Here is a 27,934-nt window from a genome sequence, read left to right as displayed (position 1 = left end):
AGGGGGGCATTGTTTTGTTTTGTTTTTTTCCCAAACAGTACCATTGGAAAGAACTTGCAGATATTAAAAGGAATCATTATCAAAAATGCCTCCCTCAAGCACCAAAATTAGGCTCAGAGATTTAAGCCACATTAAAATGGAACATTGAGCTCTTGACTGACAGAATAACTTTTTTAAACTATTTTTTTAATCTCACTTGAATTCAGTGTTTGTAACCAGTATCAGCTCTAAAGCTCCACGTGCACATGAGAGTTATGAGATGGCCAGAAGCACCTCAGAAGACAGTGTGCTGCTTTTGACTGGGGTAGAGTTCATTTTCTTCACAGTAGCTCAAAGGGGGTCATGTTTGTGTTTGTGCTGAAGACAAGGTTAGTACCACAGGGATGTTTTAGTTACTGCTCATCAGCACTTGCACAGAGTCTGCCTCTCACACCAACCCACCTGCCTGGGGTTGCATAAGAAGTTGGGAGGGGATGGCTGGGACAGGTGACCCCAGCTGACCATAGAGATGTTCCAAACCTCACACTGTCATACTGGGCATATAAAGCTGGGGGAATAAAGAGGAAAGGGAGGGATGTTTGAAGTTACAAGTAACCATTACACATGATGGAACCCAGTTTTCCTGGAGATGGCTGAACATCTGCCTGCCCATGGGAAGTACATATGTAAGAAAATAAGTTTAATTTAAACACTAATACCTTTTTATTGTTCTTTAACTCCATTTAAAATGAACTATCAATATCAAAATATAACAAAAATTCATAATTTTGCCAAACATTTTCACTCATCCCTTGTTGCAAGTAGCTTTGGAAATAATTTTAACATTTGCAGAATGCAGTTCTGTACTTCAACACATTTTACCCAAATAATTCATGGTTCCTGCTGTGTTCTGTACTTGCTCTGTGCAACATTTCCTTGCCTTAACATGCCTTTGCTCTTCTGCTGGAGAGTAGTGCCTATAGCGTGGACAAGGATCAGCTGTAAGGCTTCACCCATTCTTGTTTCTTACAAATTTCTTGGACCTTGAGAATTGTCCCTCAGCAGTTACTTTCTGTAGTAACTTGTTTGTAGTTTTCTGTGTTTATAGTATGGGTTGATTAAATTATTTTCTAAAGTCCTTGTAGTGTGCTCTGAAATACAGTACATGGAACAGAAACGGAATAAAGATGAATGCAGACCTGCATACTTGAGAGATGCCTCATTAGTGGAATCAGCCTGTTGCATGAATAAAACCTCATTAATACAGTGCTGGTTTCTCTGAAGAGGGGGTGAGGAAACCAAAATCAAACCATGGAAACTTAACCAAGCATAGCGGGTGTTTTTCAACATGTAGCCATGTCCTCAAGCACACTTAAGCAGCCAGCCAAAGGGTGCAAGGAATTGTGTTTTGACCTGCTCCAGTTCTTGTTATCGGGACATCTCTCTTCTATGATGAAACTGCAAGTAGCAGGAAAATTACCGGAACCAAAGAAAAGAGTTGCTTCCTCTGAAAGTTCAGGCCCTTGCATCTGGTAAGTTTTCATAAGCCATTTGGCTTAAATATTAACTGTCTTCATGGCACATAGCTGCCCTAAGGAGCTCTTGAGTTTCTTCTGTTTGTTGACGGACTTGCTCAAGGAGTTTGGCCATTTGGCTTTTTCTGAATGCTAATGAAAAGTCTGGATCTGAAGAGGAATAACAGGTGTTAGGCAACCTGCTGTTTTTCCCTATGTTTTAATGCATATGCATAGAAAACTTATTTTTCAGGTTAGATACAGTTGGTTGGTGGTTCTTACTAAAGGTAAGGCAGAAAAATACCACACAAAGCCGATACAAATTCGGTTTTCATCCCTACAACCATTCAAGATTGCTGCTAAATTCTCCTGATCCAGATGTATAAATCTCAGTGGCCAAATTCAGCCTTATGCAGCAGCTGCCTATCTAGATACAGCAGGGTTTTGGCTCTGGCTCTACATATGTAAAGATATGTGCTATATACAGTTATTACCACATTATAACCCTCATAAGTACTCAACATGTATCCAAAGACAAGACAACTAACTTAACCCAGCATAATACTAAGTCATGGACTTTCAAGTATGAAGATGTTAGACTTCCCAGCTTTAATATCAGCTAATCATGCAATTTCCTTAATTGCTTGCTTTATCAAAATAAACTAATATCACATTTGCAAAACTTTTAGGTTGGATCTAGTGCCAAAAATTCTTATATAGGATAAAAGCATCTGTTCCTAAAGTCCTGTTTACCTGCTGTTCTGAATGCCTTTAAAGGAAATAAACAAAACCCTCCTGCCTTTATTAGGAGATACTCATAAAGAGCTGCTTAAAAACATGTAGAGGTAACAGCTACTCTTGAGATTATTCTGTTTTCTTAAGTGAGCAGAGCTAGTCCCCAGACAAGTTTGCACTGTCAGTGCTTGGACTCATCTTAGAGGTCTTTTCCAACCCTAATGATTCTGTGATCTCTGTTACTAAGCAGTGCCTGTTTGCTGCTAATGGGTGCAGGCAGCCTTGGCAGGAAGGACATACCTGCTCGTAGTCTGCAGAATGTGGAGATGCCCAGCTGCTGAAAACGGACCTCTTGGTGGGTAAGAAAATTCTTGAGGTAGGCTTGAATCTCTCCAATGTGATGCTTCCACAAAAGCATCATTTTTTCTGCGTAAATGGGAGAACCACTGGAGATCAATACGAGCCTTTAAACATTTTGAAAACTGATTTTTGTAACAACATTTATAAGATCAATAATGACTCATCCACCTTTAGCTAAAACCCACATTATTGCAAAGACTGGCAAGGAACTTCCCTGTACTACAGCTTCTGATAATACTGCTGATACTTCAGGTAAATAAAAAGATGAGTGGGCTGCTGTGCCGGGAATCTGATCCCTGTGCAAGGGGCCTGCTGATTTACAGACTGGTTGGCCAGGCAGGTGAAGCTATCCATGAGATGATTATGCTGTTGGATTCTCTTCACTACCTGAGAGAAAGTCTGCTCTGTTGCAAATCCTCTATGCTAGAAATTAAACAGATTTGCATTTTCCCTTACTGGGGACTTGCCGCAGATTTCAGTTTTTCTTATGTCTAAAATCTAACCGTACCTTTCTAGAGAATGTGGCAAGTATCATCTGAACACCTTTTCTTGCAAGGCTTAAAGGCTCTCAGCTGCATGAGACAAGTATATTAAGCACAAAATTGTTTTCCACAGGTAAAAATAATGGTCTTTTATTCTCTCTCATTAAAACTTGAAAAATTTTGGCTACATTCTTAAAATCCACTTTACTTCACTGCTCCTGCTAATTTAGTCTAGAATTGTATCAGCAGGATTTAGTTCAGTAAGAGTTTTTCTCTTGCTGGTCAGGGAGCAGAGTTAATCTAAAATTTTGGAACACAGCCTCTGCTGTTAGTGGGGGATACCATCACATTTTACATACTGAGAAAGAAGGTCAAATAGAAAGATGTAACCTTGTCTGAAACACGTTCTCATCTCTCCCATGGTGAGGAGTATCTTAATGGTCTCCTACCTTCCTACTGAAGTTGTTTGCAAGGACCTCAGAATTGGCTATGGACCAGCCCTATAGAATAGCAGTTCTTGAAGAAGGCAAAAAACATGTAAATCAGACCTATGGTCCACTTTCATCCCTGGAGTTTCTCATGCATTCAAGCACTGTTTTATTTCAAGGGTGACTATAGGCATTTGTACTCTAAAAAATTTGTAGAGACCAAATGAGGGCGTAAGAGAGGAATATTTAAGGTTGTTCAGTATCTGGCAGTCCTTTGGGAAAAGGCTAATTTCACTCCAGACAGCCATAAGTCCTCCTTCAAAGCACAGTTAATCCTGTGTGAGTTACCGTGACTGATCATGTGCTGGATGATGGAGGCAGCGTGAAAGGATGGCTCAGGATGTTCGAGTTGGCCAGCCAGTCTCATCAAGCATTTTGTCAAAGGTTCATCCATCCACTGGACCATGTGTAACATGGTTCCTTCTGAAAGGCAGAAAGGTAAGACTTAGAGACTATTTAGTAGTCCCTAAATAGGAACTCCAGTGTCAAAGAAATGAAGGTGAGAGGTCTGCCAGAAACTGCTGAAATAGGGAATCCTTCATGCAACTGGAGAAGCAAAATAAGTGCCGAACTTGGTTAATAAGTATGTTTAGGTTGCAAAAAAGGGTCATGTTCTGAGGTTATGCTCTCAGTAAGGTAAGGCCATGGATTTGGTTCATACTTTGTTGGCATTTTGTTCTGCAAAAATGAATCCTTTCATGCGCAAGATCCACTCTTGGCCTATTGGGCTCAGTCTGTCCAGCAGCTACTGCGCTCTGCTCGCAAAATTAAATGTGACATGTAGCCAGCTGCATGGCCATTACACCAGATAAAAGAGATGATTTGTTTGACAGAGAGATCCTATGCTGGGGCACGTTGAGAAAATTTACACTCGTCCTTTCTGCTATGAAGAGTGCTGTACCTTTCATGAGTGTCAATTCAGTATCTCTGATAAAATCCATGTGCAAAAAATTTCAAGATATAGACCTACTTCATATTTTAGTCTTTTATATCAGTTTTTGCAATGATAAAATGATTTCAGCCTGTGAAACTGGGAAATGTTACAAATAGAAGTAGACAGGCTGTGTACATCAGTAAAGTTAGCACAAAAAAAAATTTAGAGTAAAAAATGTTAAACAACTGAACAAAAGTGCGGACAATGGAGCCCACGTATCCTGCCAGTGAACTGATTTTGTTCTTGAAACTTAAAACTAAACAATGAATTTAAAAGGAAAGACTTGGCTCTTTGTCCAGCTGTGTTCCAACCCCTATTAGAATTAATAAAGGACACGTGCACTTCTCTGATTCAGCCATTCTTGGGGGGTTGCTGCCATACCTTGCTTTGCTAGCTCAGCAAGGCAGGATGTCACATAACGAAGGGAGTCTTCCTGAGTGTCAGTCAAAAGCATGGTCTGGAGGAGACCTTCGACACAGCAGCTCTCAGTGATTCTCTGCCACAAGAGAGAGATTCATGTTTAGCACTTCCATTATGGCTTAGTGGGGTCTGGGGGCTTCAGAAGTACTCCTCAGGACTTCAGAAGTACTGAGGTGAAACCATCAATAATAGAAATGTCTCCTCCTAGATCTACCACAATCAGGTGAAAACACCATGGATTGTTCAGAGACCACCTGTGCTGAGATTCGTATTTTATAGACTGAGTTGAAAATGGATAGGAGACTTAGCCTGTCCTGACCTGGACTAAAAGCAAAAAATGAGACCAAGAAATGAGTTCTGAATGAGTCAGTTGGACTGGTTACTAATGAAGTTGAATCATGAAGTTGAATCATGAAGCCATCAGCTCTCTGGGACACCCTAACAATAGAAGATACTCATGGCTCCCTAAGTGAGCTCAGGTGTCTATCAACAAAAGGGAGTATCTTTTTCTGATACTCATTTTATGCTGCGGTTTTTTAACTTGCTGCTTCGAGGTTCAAGGTGGATTTGAGACTACTGCTTTTCAAGCTCTCACACTCTGTTTCTGTCCTGCTGGCATAAAAATAGGACTGCCTTTTTCCTCTTTTGCCAAGGACTTTTACGTGTTTCAGGAAGCGTTCCTTAGAATCAACCCTGGAAACCTGGCACTCCCACTCATGTCTGTGTATTCACTTATGTAGTGAGAGCTTGATACTCTCACTATTATGAAGCTTTATGAAGGTGAAGCAGCTCCCAGCTGATAACAGGATAAAGTCACAGAATTTTAGTATTTCAAAAAAGACCATATTTGTCAAATTTTGAATGGATGGTCTATTTTTATTCCTACTGTAGGCCTTGAGTTTAAGGGAATCTAGTTTCCTGCAAAACTTGATGTCACAGCTATAAAAAATTTATATAATTCTTATATTAGTGAAAAAAACCCATAATTTTCCTTCTGGCTGGTTTACATCTCTGGAATAAGTAGTAATTGGATCATTAACAAAGAGAAAAAAAAAGAACTGAGTCTTGAAAAGTGTGTACTAGGAAATGAGACAAAGCAAAAATGAGGATTTGGTGGGGTTTTTTCCTCAATATTGATTGCTACTTGGTGGTACTGTTTGATCAAGGTTCTCTAAAAGGCAAGGAGAAAGGAATTGCATCCATGCATATGGATTTTGAAGTCAGCAAGAGAGATCTTTATAGCATTTTGGCATAGCTAGTATCTTGCCAAAGAGGTAAAATGTACATCAGTAGCTGGGGTTCTGTTTCACAATGAACCACAGCTGAAGCATGAGAGCCAGGAAATAAAGATTGAGTTGATAACAGACCTCTGATTTTCCTGAATGATTCCTTTAATCAGTATGAAATGTCCTTGCTAGAAGAACTTTTTATACCTATGATGCAGTTAAATTAGGTAACCACATCACTCATAACAAAAATTAGATATTTCTTATTTTAATTAGCTTTTTTAGTATTGTACTGGGAAAATATGAATGAAACTACCTTTAATTTATGATCCTTTTATTCATACATGCAATTTTGTGTAAAATATATAGCAAGTTGGCATATTGTTTAATTACCCACAGAATTAATTATTTTTTTAATGCTTATTTGACATGAACCCAATGGCAACCTCACAGGGTATAGTTCAGTGACAAACATTGTGTACCAACCTGTCTGTTTTTGGAAAGGCTCAGGTTTTTGATGATGCAAGCAGTATGTCCAACAATCACAGGGTCTGTTTTATGTGCTGCCAGTAACGTCCCCAGGCTCTCCAGTAGCTCAGCACATGCCAGCGTGTCCTGAGAAGAGCAACCAGTATCTCAATTACATCCAATATGGACAACACAACGCTGCTTTGCAGTGAGCTATGGAGAAATTGAACTTAGCTCTGCAAGAAGAGCATTAGTTTGCTTATTTAAAGTAAGGATGTGGCTGGGTCCAGTGCTGCTTCTCTCAAGTATGGACTGACTATTGAGCACTTGCTATGGAAGGCTGGAGTCTTCAAGGTTGTGTAGTTTATGGTTGTTTCCATCAAATGCCTCACCAGGGTCATTGCTAGTCAGGGGAAGGATGTGTGATCCTGACTGGAAGGAGAGGTTGTCAGGGTCACTGTGAAAGGCAGAACTGGTGAAGTAGCAGCAGCAGCAGTGCGTCCTTGAGTACCTCAGCAATTTACCTGGCTACAATAATGGGTTGTATATTTAGATTAGTTTGTGATCAGGCACCTCTTCAGTAAACATGTCCTGAACAACATCTTTACACACATTTCTCTGCTGTCTGATGATATTTTAGAGGTACTTTGCTAGGTATTTCTCTGTGAATGTAGTCTTCCTCCAATTACCATTAATATTAATTGAATCACAGAATGACCTGGGTTGGAAGGGACGTTAAAGATCATCTAGTTCCAAACCCTCTGCCATGGGCAGGAATACCTTCCACTAGGCCAGGTTGCTAAGACCCCCATCCAACCTGGCCTTAAACACTTCCATGGATCGGACATCCACAAATTCTCTGGGCAACGTGTTCCAGTGACTCACCACGCTCACGGTAAGGATTTTTTCCCCTAATATCGAATCTAAACTTACTTTCTTTCAGTTTGAAGCCATTACTCTTGTTTGGTAGTATCAGATCAGGGTCTGGATTACTGCACAGGTAGTTACCTCAATAACAATATGAATTAAGGGGGCACTGCTGTGTGTAAGCAGTGTCCTGCCTGACTTCAACAGAGTTTATTTTAGGTCTACAGTTAAAAGCAAAAGATTTCTCCTTGGGAGTGTTTTCTCTTTCAGTCTCCTTCCCTTAGGAAATTAGGCATTTTTTATGCAGTTCTTCTGTTTGTTCACAATGAACTATATTATTTGTACTACTTGGAAACTGAGATGCATTAGCTAGGGAGTTCAATATAAAGCAAATCATTGGTCCTATATACAGCTGCAAAAAATCACATAATTCTGAAAACTGTGAAATATCAGGATCACTAAAGCAGTGTTGAAAGGTGGATGTCTTTAAAAGTTAGTTTAACTTTATTCTTTCTTTTGCTTAGGTTAAATTGCAAAAGTGTATCTTATTTTCTTTTAATACCAGATGACATTTTCACTTAGCTCATTTTAAGCACTGTCACAACCAGCAATCCAAAAATAAAACAGACAAGTAAGTGGAAAGGGCAGTTCTATGCCTAAACACAGGGTATTTAAAGCATCCTATATGCAGACATGAGAGTAAATTTTCCTTATTTTTTTGTTTTCTTTAAAGGAAGAAATAATATAGTTTTAGATAATCCAATTAAATTACCACTGATGACTGTCTTCCATGCTTTTGGGGCCAAATATCCTCTTTTCTATGTAATCTCATCAACTATCATACTCATTTTTGATTTGCTACAGCCTGAGAGGAGGAAATTTTCTATGGATTATTAAAAAACTTTCTAATATCTCATGACTTCTCTGCCAATATCTTTTGTTTATTTAGGATCTACATTAGCAAGTGACAGTACTTGAATTTTGCTGAACTTCATTTTTGGCTGGAATATGGCTGAGATCCACATTTTCTTTTTTTGGCTCAATTTTGCACAGTGCAAGAGAATCACGAGAAAACTGTGAGTAAAAATAGATTGAGTGATTCAGATGGATATTGATCTAACTTCTCCCAAGACTAGAATATTAAAAAAAAAAAAATAAAGACAAGGAAAAAACATTCCAGCAGCAAGTGTGCTTGCAGTTGCAATGCTGCACTCATACTCCTTACACAGGGATTTCTTGACAAGGTAAATATTATCCCATTTACCAGTTAGCAAGACAGTAAGGCAAAGTTATTTTGTACCTGGAGTCGAGAGTCAGTGACATCATCTGGAATAGACAGACCCTGACTTCCAGGTCTTTTGCTCAAAGGAATTTGACTTAAAAGACTCACAAAGCCTGATTCTTTAGTGTTTCAGGGTTGGGCTGTCTTTGGGAAAACTGAATACAATTCCCTCTGCAAGAGGGAAGTTTTCCAGCCCTTGATGGGAATCCCTGTCAACAGCCTGAGCAGGGGATTGCAAAAAGGAGGCTGAAGCAGGGTGAGGAGCTCCTGTGAAGCATTCCTGGGGGTTTGCTTCATGGTAACGAAAGGGCAGATGGATTCTGCCCCATTGTATCCTGGGTAGTATTTGTAATAATTCAAGCATCACTTGACTTGGTTGTAAAGGTTAGCTTTGTTCAGTGGCTTGTTTTGCAACAGTTGTTCCCATGGAGAAGTCCCTTTTTCAGTCATGGAGAATTCAGCCTGAGTTAGAGAAAGAAACATTGAAAAGACTTGAAAAACAGGCCAGAAAAGGCATGGACATGGGGAGGCAGGATATGAATACAAAAAGGTCAGCCTCTTCTCAGAGTGCCCAGGGCTCACTTGCACAAAGCAGCAACATTCAATAGTCAGGGACAGCTGTGTTTGCTCACTAAAACAAATTCAGAGATGTAGATACTTCTCACTGGAGAATAAAGTGCGATGCTTTGCTTTCCAGCCTCCTGCTACTGACCCTTTTTCCCTCACGAAGGATGGGCTGTTTCACCACTGGTGTACCAAGGCTGAGTTCTCAGTGTCTTTGTTCCCACTGATACTGACCAGGTCTATTTGTGGCCAGCGATTTGAAACACTGGTAAAGACAAGCTTCAGGAACAGGGAGAAAAGGATTTGTGGGTAGTTCTCTTTGATGGGAGAACTAAAAATGTAAACTGTGTTTGGAGACAAGAAAAGCAAAACTGAGTGAGGACCATTTTCAAGCATAATGTCTCACACTGAATAACATATTTACTGTGCAAATGGCCTTCAACTAATTTAATGCATTTCAATTGTAAGCTTGTTGAGAGCAAATTTTGTGTTGATTGTATGAGACAGTTTGATAAGCAGTGAGGATGTTCAATGCTCATGCAGCCACTGTGCCTTGAATAGCTCTGTGCTCTAGTTGCTGCTTCCCAGGCATTGAGCTCACCAATTTTTCCATTCACGTCCCAGAGGTAGGGAAGGTGTAATTTTGGTTTGCATACAGACAACTGAACTGTAACACACCATGCTTTCCAAACCCAGAGTAAATTTCCAATCAGGCTGAGTGTATTTCAGGCACAAGAAGCACCTAAGGCCACCTGAAGCTATTCAGACCTTGTCACTACTGCTTGAAGCAATATGGCAGGAAAGGTTCTCACATATTTTTTCTCTATGTACCCAACCTCTGACTACCTTCAAATGCTGTTGTTAGCTTAAAACACTTATCAAAACCTTTCACATCTATGTTCTTAAGGATGCCTTTAATTACTGTAAAGAAAAGTTTATTTAAAAACAAGAGTCATCTGTCAATACTTGCTGTAATTTAATTGTAGTCAGACTTCTTCATGTATTTGCTAGTGTTGCCGTATTAATGGTGTTGTTTACCCTGAACATGGGCAAAAGAATCATTCTGTAACTTAGGACATGAAGGATGCACAATCCTGGTGAAAGTCCTAATGTATTAACTAAAGATAGACAATATTTCAAATTCTGTTAGTCCCCCTTTTTGTTTTGATCCTAATTCAAAATATATCAATATTCTACAAATGCACTTTTGAATAACACTGTCCATGTAGGGAGTAATGTATATTTGTCCTTTGTTCTGTACTTATGCACTTTAAATGTGTGTTCTAAATCAGTTTTTCTGCTTTTCAGTGTGTGGGGAAGCTCTGTAGCCACGAAATAACTTCCTTGGTTGCCCTCATGGCGGCAGTCTCTCATAGTGCTGTGTATGTCCTCCCCCTTGTACACGCATCTGGACACCTATGGTCTGGGGACTGAGGGGACTAGAGGGAGTTGCAGGGAGTGCAAGGCATTATCCACATATCCAACGACTCTGATACCCACCTCCTCCTCTACTCTGTCACTGGTCTCTCCTTTGGATCCCACTCAGCACAACAGATGGCTCATCAGGTAGTTAGTGACAGTGCAGATTCAGTAAATGAAGCCTTCTTATTTTGGGTAGGAGAGAAAAGGGGTGGGAAGTCTCCCAGAGTCTCTTTGTCATTCTCAAATTGCATTTCATAGGCTGTTTTGCCATAACAGAGTGTTACCCCAGGTGGTGGCCAGAACTAGCCTTTCCCCTCTGTTTTTGGGAAATGACCTCCCATACCTGGTTGGGCGGGTGCTGGGAGAGTATCCAGAGCAGAGCAATGGAGGCACGACGCACGTCCTCGCTTCCAGAGGCCAGGAGAGAGCACAGCTTGGGCAGGACATTCTCAGCAACCATCTCAGCCTGGATGTCCACTGGTGTGGGAAAACAAAGGAGGTCAGGGGGGTTCAGAGCACTGCAGGAGTAATTCAGGCTCTGACTCAAACAGTTGACTGTTGCCTCAAATTAGAGGGGACCTCCCCATCTCTGTGCGATGGGGCAATGCCAGATGTTCAGTTATAAAAATAAATCTTGATTTGTTCTGCTCCTTTTGCTGAGGGATGAATACAAGCTTGATGACAGAATGTAGGTTTGGGCACCCTCAGTCTGTGTCTGAACCCCAAAAAAACAGAGTGAGGGGAATTTTCTGAGTCCATCACTGGCATAAGGACAGGTAAGAAGGTGGAAGCTTCTGCTGCACAAACAGAAAGACCCCCCAAGCAGCACCGATCCCACAGAAATATGGTTAGCCAGGAGAGAGCCCAGCTATCCCACTGAGTTGTTAAAGCCCACTTGCCCCTGCAACCTCAGTGAGTGCACTAAAAGGCAATGCCAGAGCAGCCAGCACATGCACAGGCAGATCTAAAAGGTCAAGCAGACCAGGTGTTTCAAACACGTCAAGGAGTGGCACAGCACTTCCTTCACTCTCAGCTCCTCTATAACTATGACTGCTTGAAAATTAAGCACCTCTACATTTTCTAGATGAATAACTCTACCCTGGAGTTTGGGACTTGAGCACTGAGTGTGCCAGTCCTCTGCCACTATCTCCTGAATATGTCATAGAAATGAATCCTGGACATTTAATAGGGTTTTTTTGGAGGATGACAAATGCATGGGAGAAAATTACATTTAATGATAGACAGAATCATGCCTTGGAGAAGACAGGTGCCCACTCAAGAAGCAATTTCAGGAGACATTCTGTCCTAATTGGGTTTAATGCTTAGGAAACTTAGAAAGAAGGAAAGCTTAGCAACTCACTAAGGCTCTGTGCATAAGCACACCTCTGCTGCCTTTCTCACTTTCTCCAGATACTCCCCTTGCTACTTGGGAGCTCTAAAACAGATTTAGTTAGGATATACACTGCACCTTCCTCTTCCCTTAACATCCAGTTAAAATGTAGAAAATGTCTCTTTGCTTTGATAGGAAAGGTTCCCAGCCCACTCTGCTCACTCTGAAAGACAGAGAGAGAAATAGTGTGGTTTCTTTATCTTCAAGACATTGCTTACCACTGGTAGCCAAATTTCTTAGGCAAACACATGCCTGGCTTGAAACCTGCTTGTGCCAAAGAGGAAAACAAAAAATTTAAAAATCAGAGAGAGGAGGAAAAAAAGCAGTTTCAGTAATGCATGTTCTTGCCTATTGCACACAAAATAAGACAACACTAGCAAGCTCTTACATTATCTTCAAGAATAAATTTTGGGTTTTTTTTCAAAGTTTTGATGAAATTTTTTTCAACCTCCTATTATCAGTCATCCTATTGTTGAAGAAGAATGGCGTTCTGATGTTGGCTTTATTTTATAACATCTGATAAGTTATAAGAAAATGAAGGGAAAGAAATTGTCCCATTTGCTTTGCCTTTTTTTTACCTCCCTTCTACACAGAATTTCAAGTTCCACCAGGAACTGTGGTTTCTTGAAGTTTCTTTGATGTGGCTTCCAACAAAGCAAAAATTTTGAGATGTCATCCTCAAAGCCATACAGTAAAAGTTCCAGATACCAAAAAGAAAAAAAAAGTAGCACAACAGATGTGTCAGACAACTTCTGTCACAGCACAATGATCAAAGACAGAGCCTGGACAGGGCACTTCTCACATGATGTTTCAAGTTAATAGCATACAGGCTATCCTAGTCTAAAGGAAGTGTCCGGGGCTGTAGAACAACTTTAACAATTTCCCTTTGCTTTCTTCACATATTGACCTTGTAGAACCCATGTATTTTCTATTATAGGTGTCTTTTCTCCTGGGAAAGATGCTGCATAGGTACCTGTACAGTAGATGAACAGAGTGATGTGAGGCTGAAACTGGAAGCCCAAGTCCATAGCTCTACTTGGATGCTTAAGCCTTTTCACAAAGAGAAAGCTACAGCTTTACCTTGTCCACAGAAGAGGATAGGAGACAGATCAGTTTCCTCAGCAGGAATCTGTCACTGGGTCTCAGCAAGGCTTTGTGGTGCTGAACATTGGCTGCCATGTTGCTCAGGGCAGCGCAGCTGTAATACTGTGAAGAACCAAGAAAAAATGTAGAGAGAGAGGTCAGAGTGGTGACACACTGAAGAGAATACAAATAAATTGGAGAAATGCTCAGATTCCAAACCAATGGAAATAAAATGCTTTTTCATCTTCAGGGTGCTTATGGGGTTGACACAACATGCTGTAGCTGCTACAGCAATCCTGCTGGGGCGTGTTGTACATTCTTTAGGACCCTGGCTGTTTGGGAATGTGCTCTGCTGCTGCAATGACATTGTTGCTGGCATCTAAGTTAAGTCATCTGCATCTACTGTATTATATGTTTACATTGATTTACTCAAGCTGGATGTAGCTATTGCCCTAGCATGCCAAGAGATCATTTCCAAAGGATCTAACCATTAACGCTAGGGAGGATTACACATACAAAAGTATCTATTACTAGGGAGGTATAATTAGAAGAAACAGGTTGCGCTACAGAGATGGAAATTTTAAGATGAATCTCAGAGAAATCTAAAAATGCTGGAACAGTTTGCAGAAAGCAATTCCAGAGGGTCCATCCCTTCAGGCATCTAAAAAAAACCTGAGTAGAGATAATTAAACTGATGGGGCAAAAGTTCTGTACTACTCAAAGGACTGAACAAACAAACTAGCAGAGTGTAAGTTGTACAACTCTGATTCATAGTTTATTTATCAGCATACTTTTGCACTAAGATGAGCTCTCTACTGAGTGTGCAGAATCACAAACAAGTGTCTGTGATAGGCATAAAATAGGATGCTTTACAGATATTTACAACAAGAAAAAGATATTTTCAAATTGTCTTCTCAGAATACTTAGTAACATTGCTTAGAGTGGATGATCAAATTTAGGATACAAAAAAAACCCCAAAAAACCAAAAAAAGAACCCAACAACAACAAAAAAAAAAAAAAAAAAAAAAAAAAAAAAAAAAAAAAAAGAAAAGAAAACCCAAGGGAAGAGACCTATCTGCATCATGTCTGATGATCTGAAAAACACAAGAAGGTAGCCACATAACAACCCTGTGCATGCATCAATGCGTGCTGGCAGGAGAAGTTTTGCATCATAAACTTTCTCTGGTGCAGTGAAACAAATTGGGTCTTCTAATATATATTATGTGACTGAGCTGAGTTTCATCAAGATGCTCTCCCATGTTTCTCCACTTCACTAGAGAAACCGTTCCTCCTCTTCCCCCTTTTCATTTTTGCTTACTGAGGTTTGTGCTCTCCTTACAGTCACCATGGTCCTGTTTTAAAATCTGACCTATTTTAGTCATACCTGGACTTCTGAGTCAGGAGATTCCAGCAGAAAGGCAAGAACTGGTAGGGCTCCCTCCTTGCATAGGACTTGTTGGATTTTCTCTGCCATTAAAAAGAAAAAGTAAAAGTGTCTTCCTCCTTCCCTCTCTCTCATCTGGAGGCACCATTCAAAACAGATGTGCACAGTTCTTGGGTTCTAAAGAGTGCTGATGTTGTCCAAATATATAGCAGTCAGTGTGACTGGAGAGTATATAATTTAGAGCTTGTGTAATGCAGCAGTATGCAGATATTTTAGCAAAAAGACTAGCAGGCTGTCTAATTAAGCTTTTGATGGCTTTATGCTAAAAACTGCTCTGAGAATCTGAATTGCTGGAGAAGCTGAAAAGCCTCAGGTATGATCTTCACTTTCATTTCTGTGTTTTAAAAACAAATTATTTAAAATATTCTGAATAATACCAGAAATGTAATAGCCAACTGTATAAGTTCTTGTCAACTGTTTCCTTCCACAACACAGAGTTCAGAGATGTTACTCGTGACTTTATTGTTTAGCTCTGTGGAATAATGGTATCATCTTGGCAGGTGAAATTTAAACTGGTTTGTTTCAGAGTTAATTATGGTAGTCTACATATAATTGCAGAGGACCAAGTACTGCTTTTGATAAAGCTGTTGGCAGATATTCCAGGAGCCTTTAATGTCTGACCTGTGATAGTTATACTTAGCATATTCCAGCATTGAGTTAGTCAGAACAAGCAAAAAGTTCCTAAAGCTCAACTTTGTTGGATAAGCTCCTGAGATTGCTTTAAATTACACCAAATGTCCTGCTAATTTTTTAGACCAAATTATTTCTTTAACAAATGGCTATTTTTTTTTCTATTTCTTTGACTGATTGTTTAAACATTCATACACTAGGCCCTAGGATTTGAAAATCAAGCTTTTTTGTTTTGCTACTAGGCAAAAAAGGGCCTGTATCAGCTCAACTTAAATCATCAACCTGTGGTACCAACATGAATGCCATATGCAGAGGAAATAACTTGTTGCTCAGATATGCTTTTATTCTTGCCTTAACCTTTAGTATTATTTTTCTATCAGTGAGTTTTCTTTTGGCAATTTAGGTAAACCATTAGTCCAAAAGTACCTGATTGTGTGAGGTTCAGAATAGCACCAACTGCGTTTTGTTGGACTCTGGGATCATAGGAATTGGCAAGAGACAGTAGGGGTGTAACTCCTCTAGCAGCACCAATAGCCTCTCGGTTGGACTCTGGAGAAAAGAATCAGATAAAGAAAGGAATATTTACTGCCATCTTACTGTGAGCCACAAGCAGGACGACCAGCAGGACTATCCCTTGGTGTTCCCTTCTCTGATTTCTCTGCATGCTCTTAAAAATTCTGAGAGCTTAACAGGAAGGAAACCAACTCATGACTTCTGTATTAGCCATAAATCACAGCTGGTTCAATGCTTTTGGTTTGTGACTAGGATAATTAAAATATCCTTAAGACCCTCTAAACAGGTTAACAGAGTGTCATACTTGCTTCATACCCTTGGTATGTCTGATCAACCTATTCACAGTGTGATAACCAAAAACTACATCACTAACTGCAGGTAAGGTTTAATTAATTTAGTAGGGTATATTCAGGGCCAATTTCTTTCTTGGAATGAAAGTTTCTAAAGACAGAATTTGATTTAACCACTGGAATTTGAAAAGATGATGTTTTTTTGAAGTGGCGGTGATTCCGTGTGTGGCAATGTATTAAGTTGTACAGTTGTATTCAACATCCTGGAGTACAAGGAGAACTCAAAAAAGGTCTGCACAATCCCTTAGGATTCTTGGATGAAAAACTGGTAAAAAAATAAAAACTATAATACTTAATTCTGTAAAACTAACATTATCTATACACAGTTTAAACAATGGCCAGTCTGTGGAAGTTTGCTGAGAGAAACATGAAGCAGACAGAGCAAAAAAAAAAAAAGGTATTTGGATGAGATCAAGTCTTCAGTTGCTAACTAACTTGGAGAGTTATGAGAACAAAGCTGCTAGTTTTATACCTAAAGTCTATATAGTGGGGAACTGACATACACAGATTAGCCAGGATATTTATTCAAATATAGTTCAGAGAGTTATCAGTTTAATATTCTAGGGCAAGTAATTTTCTGTCTTCCTCTGACTATATACTCAAGTAAATAACTTTTATTCTGAAAAAAAAATTGAGAAAAATAATTGTTCTGGGAAGAGTAATCTATTTAAAATAGTTTTTCCATGTGGGAAGCTATTATTCTAGTGAAATATTCTAGTCCCTTTCATAGCCAAGCCCTTCTCTAATCTAATCTGCCTACATACCATTCTTTTGTTTCCCTCAGTAGAAGCAGAAAGTCTTTTGTATGGCTCCAACTGGTGTGATGCAAACTACTCAGGTGAATTAAAAAGAGAAGTAAAAAATATTAGGAAAGAATTTAGATATCATTGGTTTCCTTATTCTTGTACACAATATACTCCATGAATGTTTGTGAATGTGGAAAAGAACCTCACATTTGAGAAAAGGAATTATGAACATTTGGACAAAACTTGGGCAAATTCTTTATTCTATCAGATATTGTGCCTGAACACTTGTTTTGCCAGTTTATGATGACAGACTGGATGGGGAAATCTGTCTCACCAAGATGTGTAACTGTATTGCCATCTCTGTAAGAGATGTGGCAGGCTAGATCATGTTTCTCTCCTGGACCACCTGTTTATCTTAAAAAATGCAGTCCCTCCACTGATACCTTGGAATGGTTGGAGAAGGAAGCCATGTGTTTGAGATGCTACTCTAAAGTGGAGAAATCAACAACATCTACTCAAGCTGTGTTTGAATAACTCACTAATTTATAAATTCTTTCTTTTCACTCTCTGACACTTGTGTGCTTAAAAATTCCCATCAGAACTTTGAATATGCTTTACACTCAGTGCATCCTCCTTGTTTTAGCTTAAAGCAGATGTTCAGGCCCCCCTAAACCCCCAGCATGTGAACATTTAGTTCTGCTCTGAAGTACTCTGAGTTCTTATTTCAGAACTGATCACTTTCACTCACTGATTGAAAAGCTGCAGATAATTGCAACTACGCATGTGTCCTTTTGCTGCGTGGACAAATGCTGGTGTTGGAACAAACTAACCTTCAAATATTTTTCATCTGAATGGGTTAGTTTGTTCTTCTTATTTTCAGCTCCCTATTGCAGCAGGGAGACAATCCAGTTTACACATGACCTGCAGTAACACTGCTAAACAGTTTTACTCTGTACATAGTCTTGCATGCTTGTTGCAACAGAATTAAGACCATTCTTAGATGCAGAATTTTAGTCACCTGAAAGCCATCTAAGGATCTTCCTCATTTGGTTGTGCTTCAATATTTATCTTTTTTGCATAAATTGTCTTTTTGAAGGATATGACTGAACAGGATACTTTTCTCAAGCATACACTTAAAAATATCAGATTCTGTGAGTTAAAATTAAAATAACCCCTGGAGAATTGCCTCTTGCTTTAGTCTCATTGCTGTGATATCTAAATATAGTCTGAAAAACAAATAAATGGATCCAGCCCATTTAAACTCTAGTTAAACTGGGACAGAGATCCTCAACATTGATCAAATACCAGGCAGCAACCCAGCCTATGCAGTACTGCCTACCTTTATGTACAGCTTTGAAAGCTCTCTGAGCGCTTAACTTGGAGTATGTGTGCTCAGAAGGACATTGGCGCTTAAGGGAGTGTGCAAAGGCATTAGAAGACCACAGGGAATGAAGGTAGCCTGGATCTGCAGTAGCTGAGGGTTCCCTATATTCCAGGTTAGATATCTAGAAGGGTAAGAGTGACTTCAGGACTAAGTAACATCCTTAAGGTGCCCAAACAAATCACTTACTCTGTGGACTGTTCAAAACAGGTGAAGGGACATCTCTCTGTAATTTTTAGGGGCTTAACTCCACTGACCCTACACAACGAAAGTTCTTCTAGAGCCAAGTACCTAAAAGTTTAGTGGTGCCATGCCTAATTAAGACATTTAAATGAGGCAATTTGCAGTCCACACAAAGTAATGTAGTATGTAGAATTCTTAACCTGACAATAATATACAATGCTTAAAAATAAGCTCCTATGGGAAAAGTATTTAAAAACCTGAAAAATAAAACAAAGAGGTAGGATAAAATGCAAATCAGCACTTTAATCTGGTTGGATCCTGCTTATCCACTCCTCCTTTGCAACATAAATACTTAAATGGGAAATTAACACTTTCATCATGCTTCCCTCAGCCTTCAGGGACGTCAGACTGCACATTCCCATGCTGGAGAAGGAAGCTGGCTACAGGAAGGGAAACAAATGTGAAAACATGGCTTTTCTACAGACTTGTACACAATTTGTACTGGAGAACTACAAGTTTGCAAAAGGTAGAGTAAGACATGATAACCTTTCTTTGGGTAACTGTGGCTGAACTTACCTGTCTGGATACCAGGAAAATATTAATATCATTATATGAGATATTCATAGTTAAGCAGAAGATGGTGACAAATGCAAGCAGTACATGATGGATAAAAAACTGACGGAAAGCAAACTGGCAGCAAGTTTTGCTGAATGGAAATGACCACCTGGGAACAGGCTACAAATGGAATTCCATGAGGGCTAGTCTGTATTTGCTTTGAACCAGAGATTTGAAACAAAGATGTGAATGTAGAACTGTCAATGCAGTGGAGGACCAGAATATCTTACAAATAACAGACAAGTTAGAATACTGAAGCAATGGAAACAGATTGAAACCTGTACAAAATGCAGGGATGTGCACTTGGAAACATTTGTGATATAGAGCCTTGATTACTTGGTGTCTGCTGGAAATAGCAGCAGAGGAGGAGCAAGACTAAGTGATTAAATCAGCTGTAGGATGACAGCATCACCATGGCACAATCACCAAACCTGCAAGTGTAACCATGAGATGTACCACAAAACATATTTCCCTATGTGCCACAATAAATGGCACAGGTGAGACCCCAGCTGAAGTACTGCACATTTCTGGTGACTTCTCTTTCAGAAGAGATGAATCCAAACTGGAATTCTTGCAGCATTTATCTATATCTTGGCAATGTAACAATGCCTGAGGCCTGTGGTATCATGATATGGCACATGCAAACCCTATGTTCCATTCTGGAACATATCATTTACACCCGGAAGGACTCTGAAGATGATTGGAGAAGATGATCTCACTTACAAGAGGAGTCTTAAAAGACCTTGGCTTTCTCAGTCTAGTAAAATGAAGGAACCTCATCAGCATGGACATCAGAGAGACAGAGCTCCTGAAGCAAAAGCCAATGTAGACATTAATTAAGATAAGCCACTCATGAATACATTTAGGTTGAAAAACAGAAAAAGGTTTGTAATCATAAGAACACAAAAGGCAGAAACACTGAGAAAAATAACTGGAATGTCAGGAGGTTGAATTTATGATGTGGGAATACCAAAACTTGTTGTTGCAAATAGGTTGTTTCATCTTAAAATATGATGAAAGAGTTGAATGAATTCACAGCAGAGGATAAAGGCAAAGAGAACACTCACCTGAAACTGCCAAAGTCATGATGCAAGCACAGGAATTACACTGGACAGTGGGATCCTCTGATTCAAGCAGATCCAGAATTGGCTCAAGTAAACCCATTTGGACAATTAATTCTTTGTCAACTATTCAAAAATTCAAGAAAAAAATGGACAAATAAAAAAGTAAGCAGTTTGTGATTTAGTGGAAAGAATATATCATCCATTGACTGCTTTGGAGATCTACATTATGATTATACAAAATAGACCTAAGATAGAAACAGCCAGAAAGCCACTCACAGTCCCTAGCTGGGTTTGCTTAATTCTCCTTCAGATGCATGAAAGAATGTAACAGATGTTTAGAGGTGTTAGGCCAGAAGGTCCCAAATCAGGTTAATTTTGGCAAGAGCAACTGCAGCTTTCCAATAGGTTCACAACTTACTCAGCAACTCCCCCACCCTTTCTTTTTCTTCTGAGGTCTACCCTTTAAATATTATTTTTTCTTTGTAAATAGTGACATTATATTATTTGCAGCAAAATCCTTAAAATAAGAAAGCAAGAAGAAAGCCAGCTTCGCTGAAGACTGACCCTGTCTTCTGCTATTATGGGACTGGAGGATGGAATTCTTGTGGCCTGGATGCCGAGGAGTGCAGTAGTAGATGCAACAAGGACTTTGTTGATGAGGTGTGGCATGTCCACGCCTGGTCTATCAACATAAACTTTATTGGGAAGTTATTCTTCTGCATCTCTGAGATTCTATCTCAAGGCTATTTTCCCCTTTAATTAAAGAAGCAAGTGAATTATACTAAGTATTTAAACTCTTTTTTTTTTTTTCCTCTGCAAGCAATTTAAGACTAAGGTCCAGTTCATAAATAACCAGGAAATGAGCACTGTCTCATACACAGAGTTTATTCTATTAGCTGTATCCGTTGTTTGAAAGGAAAAATGTCTGTAGATCTAAGAATGAGACTAGAATTCCCACACTGGCCTGGAAATAATTTATCAGCCTTTGCACACAGTTCCAAAGTGTGTGTCCAATTCTTGTCACATTATATAATCTAGCTGGAGGGATCTCATCTATCTTGGTGCTACCAGAAGCTACGTATCTTGCAGTCAGAATCAGACTCACACTTGTCCTATCAGGAACACACAAAAAGGAACCTAGATTTGTGTAAAAGTGCCCTCCTTCTGTCTGAGTCTGGCTGAACAGACACTTCTTCACCTGAAGGGAGATGTGTCATTAATTACTCACTATTTCCTTCCAGCAGGAAGTTGACAAGGGACAAGGAAGACATCTGCTGCACCTCCAGGTCAGCAGAACGTAGTAAGGCATAGAAGGGTTCCAAATGCTCCACAGGGAGTGGGATGTTCACTGCAAGAGTGAGAAGAAATATTCATGAGTCCCATTGTTCATCACAGTCACATTTTTCCCTTGATGGACTTAAGCCTGAGGCGCACCCATAGACAGGCTGAGTGGTATTCACCTTCTTTAAAATTCCACTGCTACTAGCAAACAGGACAAGTTTCCTGAAGAGGTTTTGAATAACCAGGTACTTAAAAAAAAATCATGGGAAGGGAAGCAGTGTGCCTTGCTACCAAACAAGTCATTCTGCCTCACAGCAGGCCCTTGCGTTGTGACTACCAGCACTTTTTATCCAGCAAATAATACATGGGATAAAGCTATCATCCAAGTGACAGAATAATTTCTCTGAAGCAAAATGAAAATAAACAAATAAAGTGCAACCTGCTTGTTGCTAGTATTTTTACCTTTTTATAGAATTCAAACTCTTGCTGATATTCTATTTTAGAATATCTAGGCTGGCTCCTAACTATTAACAAACTACCTCAAGAGCCAAGTGCTCCCAGAGAATATTTGGAACAAAGAAGAATGTGTCCTTCATAAATTTTCACTACAGTCTATCTTCTGGAGCTTTGTCCTCTTTTGTATATAATTTATAACATTAACTGGTCACTATGTCCATTTCCTTTCACCATATTTTGACTGTGTTGCTTTCAGGAGATTCAGTATACACTAACTTTAAATACTTTGGGTTCTGCTGAGTTTCACGAAAGTATAACAACTTCATAAGTCTTTTATAATCAGAAGAGATATCTCCTTACAGCAAAACCCAGAACTGACTCTGCCTACGTGGCAATGACAGTTTTCTATCTTCCTTGGCAAAAAACATGGCATGAAAGGAAAAAAAACAAAAAACAAACCACTTACTTAATGAATCAAAAGGAGTTTCACTGTTTGAAATAATATTTTTATTTATAATTACATGAACATTTTCTAATGCTTACTGAGATAACTTACTGTGCTGACTCATATGCAAGTAATAGAGGGCAGCCGACTGCTGTAAACCTAGGTTTTCTGAAAAGGATAAGGTCCTCAAGGCTTCCAGAGGGTCCTTTCCCAGTGGAGACATTTCAAAATCTAAAGATGCAAAATGACAGCACAGTCTCAGTTACATCTGTAAAGGGTTAGTTTACAGAAAGAAAATTTAAAGCCAACCAAACACATAAGGATTTTTGTACTGCAACAACTCCATAATGCCCATCTATCTTTATTCATGTTTCCATGAGCAGAAGCAATAGATGAAGTGGGAATAACCTGTCCTTGGCAATGTCTCTTGTAAAGCTCACAAAGCTAGTGACTGGAAACAAGATAAATTATAACCTTTAGACACTTTTATGTTATCTAATATAAATGTAGGTGTTCTTGTTCTCCACAAAAATCTTTATCTTTTTCTGAATCTTTGTTAAAATACTGAACATGGTGTTCTTAGTTAAGTAAGAGTATATATTTCTAATGTATTTTGTATTTCTATATATATTTATAAGTATAGAAAGGGTATATATTTCTAATTTACCATATCTGAAGTTCACTGTGTTTCCTGTCCTGGGTATTGAAATACAGGATTTAAAGGAATAGCAACATGGACTGCAGACAGGCTTGCCTCAGGCTTAAATTTCTAGCATGAGTCTACCTGCTCTTGAGTATGATAGCTCCCCTATGAATACACCAGATGTTCAACAACAGTCATCAAGCAATAGCAGTCATGCATGACTTCTGTAAGTCAATATAATATAATATAATATAATATAATATAATATAATATAATATAATATAATATAATATAATATAATATAATATAATATATATAATATAATATAATATAATATAATATAATATAATATAATATAATATAATATAATATAATATAATATAATATGCGGAATGGAGCAGCAGAGAGGAAAAGGGACACTGAATGAATGAACCAAGTTAAAAAGGTAATGTATGATTGATCAACTGGTGGAGCACACAATTATAAGATATTATTATTATATATTATAAGATATTATTATAATATATTATAAGATATATTTTCAGGCAATAGATTAAAGCTGTGTAATAATGATTGAAATATCTCTGTCAAAAATATCTAGCTACTTTACCTCCCATGGGACAAAGAAATGTGAGGGATGTGAGGGGCATGAGCTTTCATGCCTCACTGCAAAACACAGACAATATCTCAAGCCATTAGAAGCTGCTGACATGTCAAGACCAGCAAACTCCTACCCTCAGGATTAGGTACGTGAGCTTCACAGAACTGCTTCATATAAAGATCATTTTTTAAAATAATTAGTAGTATACACAAAGGGAAGGACTTGCCTGTGTGTGCAAGTTTTTAGACAAAAAAACCCTAAAGAAATCTCTTCATGTGGTTTAATTCTGTTCCTTTCACTGTCTGAACCTGAATCTATCTGATTTTTCTGTATGTGGTTTGGTTTGGGAGAGTGATAAAGCTGAAACCACTCAAAATCTTCACCTGCTTAAAATATCAAAATTTGCTGCCCTGGCTAACAGATGAGTGGTGATCAACCATGAAGTCTTTCCTTGCACCCAAATTGTCCAAACACTGTCTTTTTGCTTATTATATTTTGTTTGCTTATTATATTTTTTTTATATTTATTATATTTTGTTTATTATATTTTGTTTTGAGGATAGGCTTGTTCCCTCTTGGAATAAAATACACAGGTGAGTGTTAAAGTAAGAGGGATGTGTCTTGGTTCTCTTTGTGAGGCTTCCTTGCCTCCATTTGTCTAGTCAGTAAGATTTGTCTATCCAGAGAACCAGAACCTTGGTTCTGCTTCCTGGGTGCTGTATGTGTCCTGTCATGGGCAGTGGGACCTCCCTGAAAACCCTCATTGTCATCTGTGTGCTTCTGTCAGAGAAGCTCTAGGTTTCCTGCTGCTGTACCACAGCTCCGATGGATCCAAGACAGACCAGACTTTTGAAGACTGATCTCAGAGATTAAAGGATCTCTCAAGAAAACACACACTTAGTCTTTTCAGGGAGCATTAGTGGCTGCTACAAGGGGCCATTCTGGCATCCCCTTCATTACATCTTATCCATCAGCTGTGTGGGGATACTGCCAAGACAGTCTCCTATAGAGTCAGGAGCACGCTAGACTTTGGAAGAGAAGGTTCAGCCCTGGAAGATCTCCACTGTATAACAAGCTGAAAGATCTGTCCCATTTCTGGATATGAATGTCAGGAAATCAGTGCCAAAGGTGCAACAATCAGTGAACCTTATCAGCAGCACAGGACTCACTACATTCGCTGGATAATGGCACCAGCTAATACCAACTGAGGCTAATCCACACACGTTCCCAACAACCAGAGTCAAGCAATTATTCCAAATCTGTTCCATTTCAACAGATCATTGAAATGACAGATCATTTCAAACAGCATTAACCATGTCACATCAAGGAAGATTGTCTCTCCTGGTTCCCCTTACAAGATTGTTTCATGTTCTCAAAAAGACAAGTAAATGAATAGTAGTTCCACACCCTTCACACAAATGAAAGTAGGGGACTATGCAATTTTGTGTAGTAGCTTTAAACCAAAACTGTTAAACATAACGTATACCAAATTAGTTGTGAGACAAAGCAAAACCAAACAATCAATGACCCCTTTATCTTGAGATAAGGACTATTTTTAGATTGGACAACCAACAAAATACACTCATTCAAGATGACTGCAGAAGTGAAATAAAAAAAAAACCAACAAGTTTTCCTATTGATATTGTATCTTAGGACAGGACAAAGAGGATATCACAAACAGAAAAACAGGGGAATTAGGCAGATAACCTGTAAAGCAAAGGAGATAGATGAAGAGTTATGGATCTCCTTTGATTCAAGGAGAATACCATGATTGTGATTAATCCTGATGTCTAAAACTTTTGGACAAAAGCACAGTTGCTTGGCATCCTGAGTGCTCAATGAGCTTTGTCCCAGGGTGACTTTGATCTTCTCCATATATAGTCCAGATATTCCTAGCATAAGTCCCAGTGTTCAGCCAACACAACTGTGCACATCACACTGTGATCTGCCAACTCACAGCTCAGCACACACATGGCATTCAGTCTTATCAAAGCCTATGTCCAATTTTGTCAGTTCCTTTTGACTGACTTCAAAAAAGTAACTTTAATTTCTAGAAGGACTCACTTTCATGAAACACATTTACATGGGTTATATATTAACAGTGGTAGCACAGCAAGAAAGTGATTCACCACCTCTACCTAGATCCAACTTGGTGTCCTGTACACAAAGAAAATGCTCTGTAGCTCTGGCCTTTCCTCATAATCACCGAGCTGCTCAATGCCATACCAGAGCAGATCAGCTAGCAATTTGCTTTCAAACCACAAAATTAATCCCCTTGCTCTTTCACAATCCTTTAGAAAAAGACAAGTCTTCTTACCTGTTTCAATATGCTGCAGAAACTCCTGTGCTGTCACTCTCTCATGAGGCTGTAGGATGGGCTTGTACAGCTGTCTGTTTTTAGAGCTGTTTTGTTTTAAGCAGGAGCATTTGCTTATCAGAGTTAAGCATTCCTTGATGCCTTGCACCAAGTCAGAGGACATCCTCTGAACAAAGCCTGTGAAGTCCCGCAGGAGCTGCATGCACCGTCCACATAGCTGACCCATTCTTGTTCCAACAGCAGCACAAAGCAAGAAGAAAAGGAAGGAGATGGAAACAAAAGTTTCTTCTCAGTTTGTCCACTTTTTGCACAAACTTTCCTCCTCACCGTTTGTCCTGTCTTACAGATATTAACACCACACCATGCGCAGTTGCTGTAAGGCAGACAGATTTCTATGTCCAAAAAAATACATTTCACAAGGCTGGTTTCTGCAGATCTCCTAAAGTTCATAAATTATTATTTAAAATGAATGCACTGGAGACACACCTTCCTTTCACTTGAAGAGAAATAAGATAATGACCTAAACACATTTCATAGAGAGCAAATGGAGTTTAGGTTATGGAGCATCCACCAAAGCCTGTATGAGGCTAGAAAAACTCTGGGCTAAGGGAAAATGCAACCTGTTTTGGTAAGGCAGCTTTCCACATGAAAGGTAGGCACCACCTTGTCTGCATGTGTACAAGCTGCAGCTACCAATTGGAGGAAGATGAAAAAAAAAAAAAAGAGCAAGTGAACAGGTTTTTCCAGTTTTTGCAGAAGCACAGATCAGAACAAAGGAGTTGTTGGACAAACAACTCATAACTCAGTCACCTGAGACTTTGAAAATCAGCAGGAATAGAAAACAGGAAAAAAAAAAAAAAAAGACAGTGGCCAAATGAATTTAGCAACATTTTCTTTCTATCAAGCCAGTCCTGATGAGTGGGCTGGATAAGTTAGTAATGGGAGGATGCAAAAATTATCTGCTGTTTTCATGCAGAAAGAGGTAGTAAAAGGAAAATGTTCAGTTCTCCTTTTGCTTAATTCACCAGTCTGGTGCATGTGCCCACCCTTGGCTGAAGAGTTTTACAAATGACCCTGTTTTAATTCTTGCAGCATGAGGTGATATTTTAATATTGATGATTCCAGTAAAAATTGGTTTGATTCACAGTCACCTTAATTAGGGATCCTATAGGTATGGGTCTGCTGAAAGTTAATCACTTTTATTAACTTCTTATTCACAGATTTGGTGGATTTATTCTGAAGATTACATTTGATACATTTATTGGTAAGTTTTCGCCTCTGTCCTTTAATGAATCTTTATTTTCTAAATAAATAATGTTTGAAAAGCAACCCTTTGTTCTGCACCCATCTCCAAACACTCATGAACAGACTTACCCAAATCCGTCTGGTCTGTCCAACAACTGCTGTTTTTTCTCTTGATGTAATTTTCTTAATCACAAATACCACGTGTCACAAATAAGCTTACCTACACTGCTAAACCAAAAGATATGATGACATTTCTAATATGTAATGCAATTCATTACAAAGAATTGTGATTTTGATTTTTCTGGCTACTTCCTTGACCAGCTCTGCAAATCCATTGAGTTCTGATCTCTGTCTGGCTTCTTAATGTTATCAAAAGCGGAGCTCATAGGTCTATTTTCTAATCATGCATTCTGGATCCTTTCAGTAGGGGTCTTCTAAAGAATAGGGAACTGATGTGATTGCCAGGTCCTACTTCTGCCACCACTTGCTCTTCACCTTTGCTCATCATCTTCCAGCCTTCAGCTTTCATCCTAAAAGCCTGTCACCCATCACAAGCTCCTTCTGTCTCTTGCTCTGTTCTGTCTAATAAACTGTAATGTTTAACTGTGAGGTTCTTTTAAAGGTGACTTGAATTGTACTGCACTGAGATGAGAAAACAACAGGACTGTTCCAATGAAACATTTGCAAGTAATGACTGCATTTCTGTAATGCTCTTACTGAGCATTTCAAAATGTACTGCGAGCACTAAAACAGCTTTCCAATGCATCTGCAAAGAAGATATTCCCAAAATGGTTTAAAAACAAGTTT

General features: G+C 39.0%; 1 protein-coding gene across 5 annotated transcripts; it reads right to left on the bottom strand.

The window, feature by feature from the left end:
* Positions 1-48: 48 nt before the first annotated feature.
* On the bottom strand, positions 49-27,934 carry LOC128805783 (uncharacterized). Of its 5 annotated transcripts, XM_053974694.1 has the most exons (15): positions 27,257-27,934; positions 25,883-26,109; positions 22,434-22,553; positions 21,369-21,488; positions 20,144-20,263; positions 15,715-15,837; positions 14,599-14,681; positions 13,212-13,337; positions 12,350-12,398; positions 11,085-11,218; positions 6,625-6,753; positions 4,874-4,988; positions 3,847-3,981; positions 2,529-2,654; positions 49-1,664 (listed from the first exon to the last, which is right to left on the bottom strand). In XM_053974694.1, the coding sequence occupies exons 2-15, from the start codon at positions 26,106-26,108 to the stop codon at positions 1,543-1,545; spliced, it is 1,728 nt and encodes a 575-aa protein (XP_053830669.1). In that variant the 5' UTR covers position 26,109; positions 27,257-27,934; the 3' UTR covers positions 49-1,542. The 5 variants fall into 5 exon arrangements, 4 of the variants coding, with proteins under 4 accessions (XP_053830669.1, XP_053830668.1, XP_053830670.1 ...); XM_053974693.1 differs by lacking the exon at positions 27,257-27,934 and having other exon boundaries at positions 25,883-26,307; XM_053974695.1 differs by lacking the exon at positions 27,257-27,934 and having other exon boundaries at positions 12,350-12,395; positions 25,883-26,307.

The sequence above is a fragment of the Vidua macroura genome, chromosome 3 (genome assembly GCF_024509145.1).
Source record: "Vidua macroura isolate BioBank_ID:100142 chromosome 3, ASM2450914v1, whole genome shotgun sequence".
Taxonomy (NCBI): domain Eukaryota; kingdom Metazoa; phylum Chordata; class Aves; order Passeriformes; family Viduidae; genus Vidua; species Vidua macroura.
This window is presented reverse-complemented; position numbering and strand designations above follow the sequence as displayed.

Excerpts from the sequence above, each read along its gene's own strand:
- LOC128805783 (XM_053974694.1), bottom strand. The coding sequence starts at position 26,108 with ATGGGTCAGCTATGTGGACGGTGCATGCAGCTCCTGCGGGACTTCACA. Across the intron at positions 22,554-25,882 it reads TCTGCAGCATATTGAAACAG|ATTTTGAAATGTCTCCACTG; the intron begins GTAAGAAGACTT and ends TTGCATCTTTAG. Across the intron at positions 2,655-3,846 it reads CCAGCACATGATCAGTCACG|AAAAAATGATGCTTTTGTGG; the intron begins GTAACTCACACA and ends CCATTTACGCAG.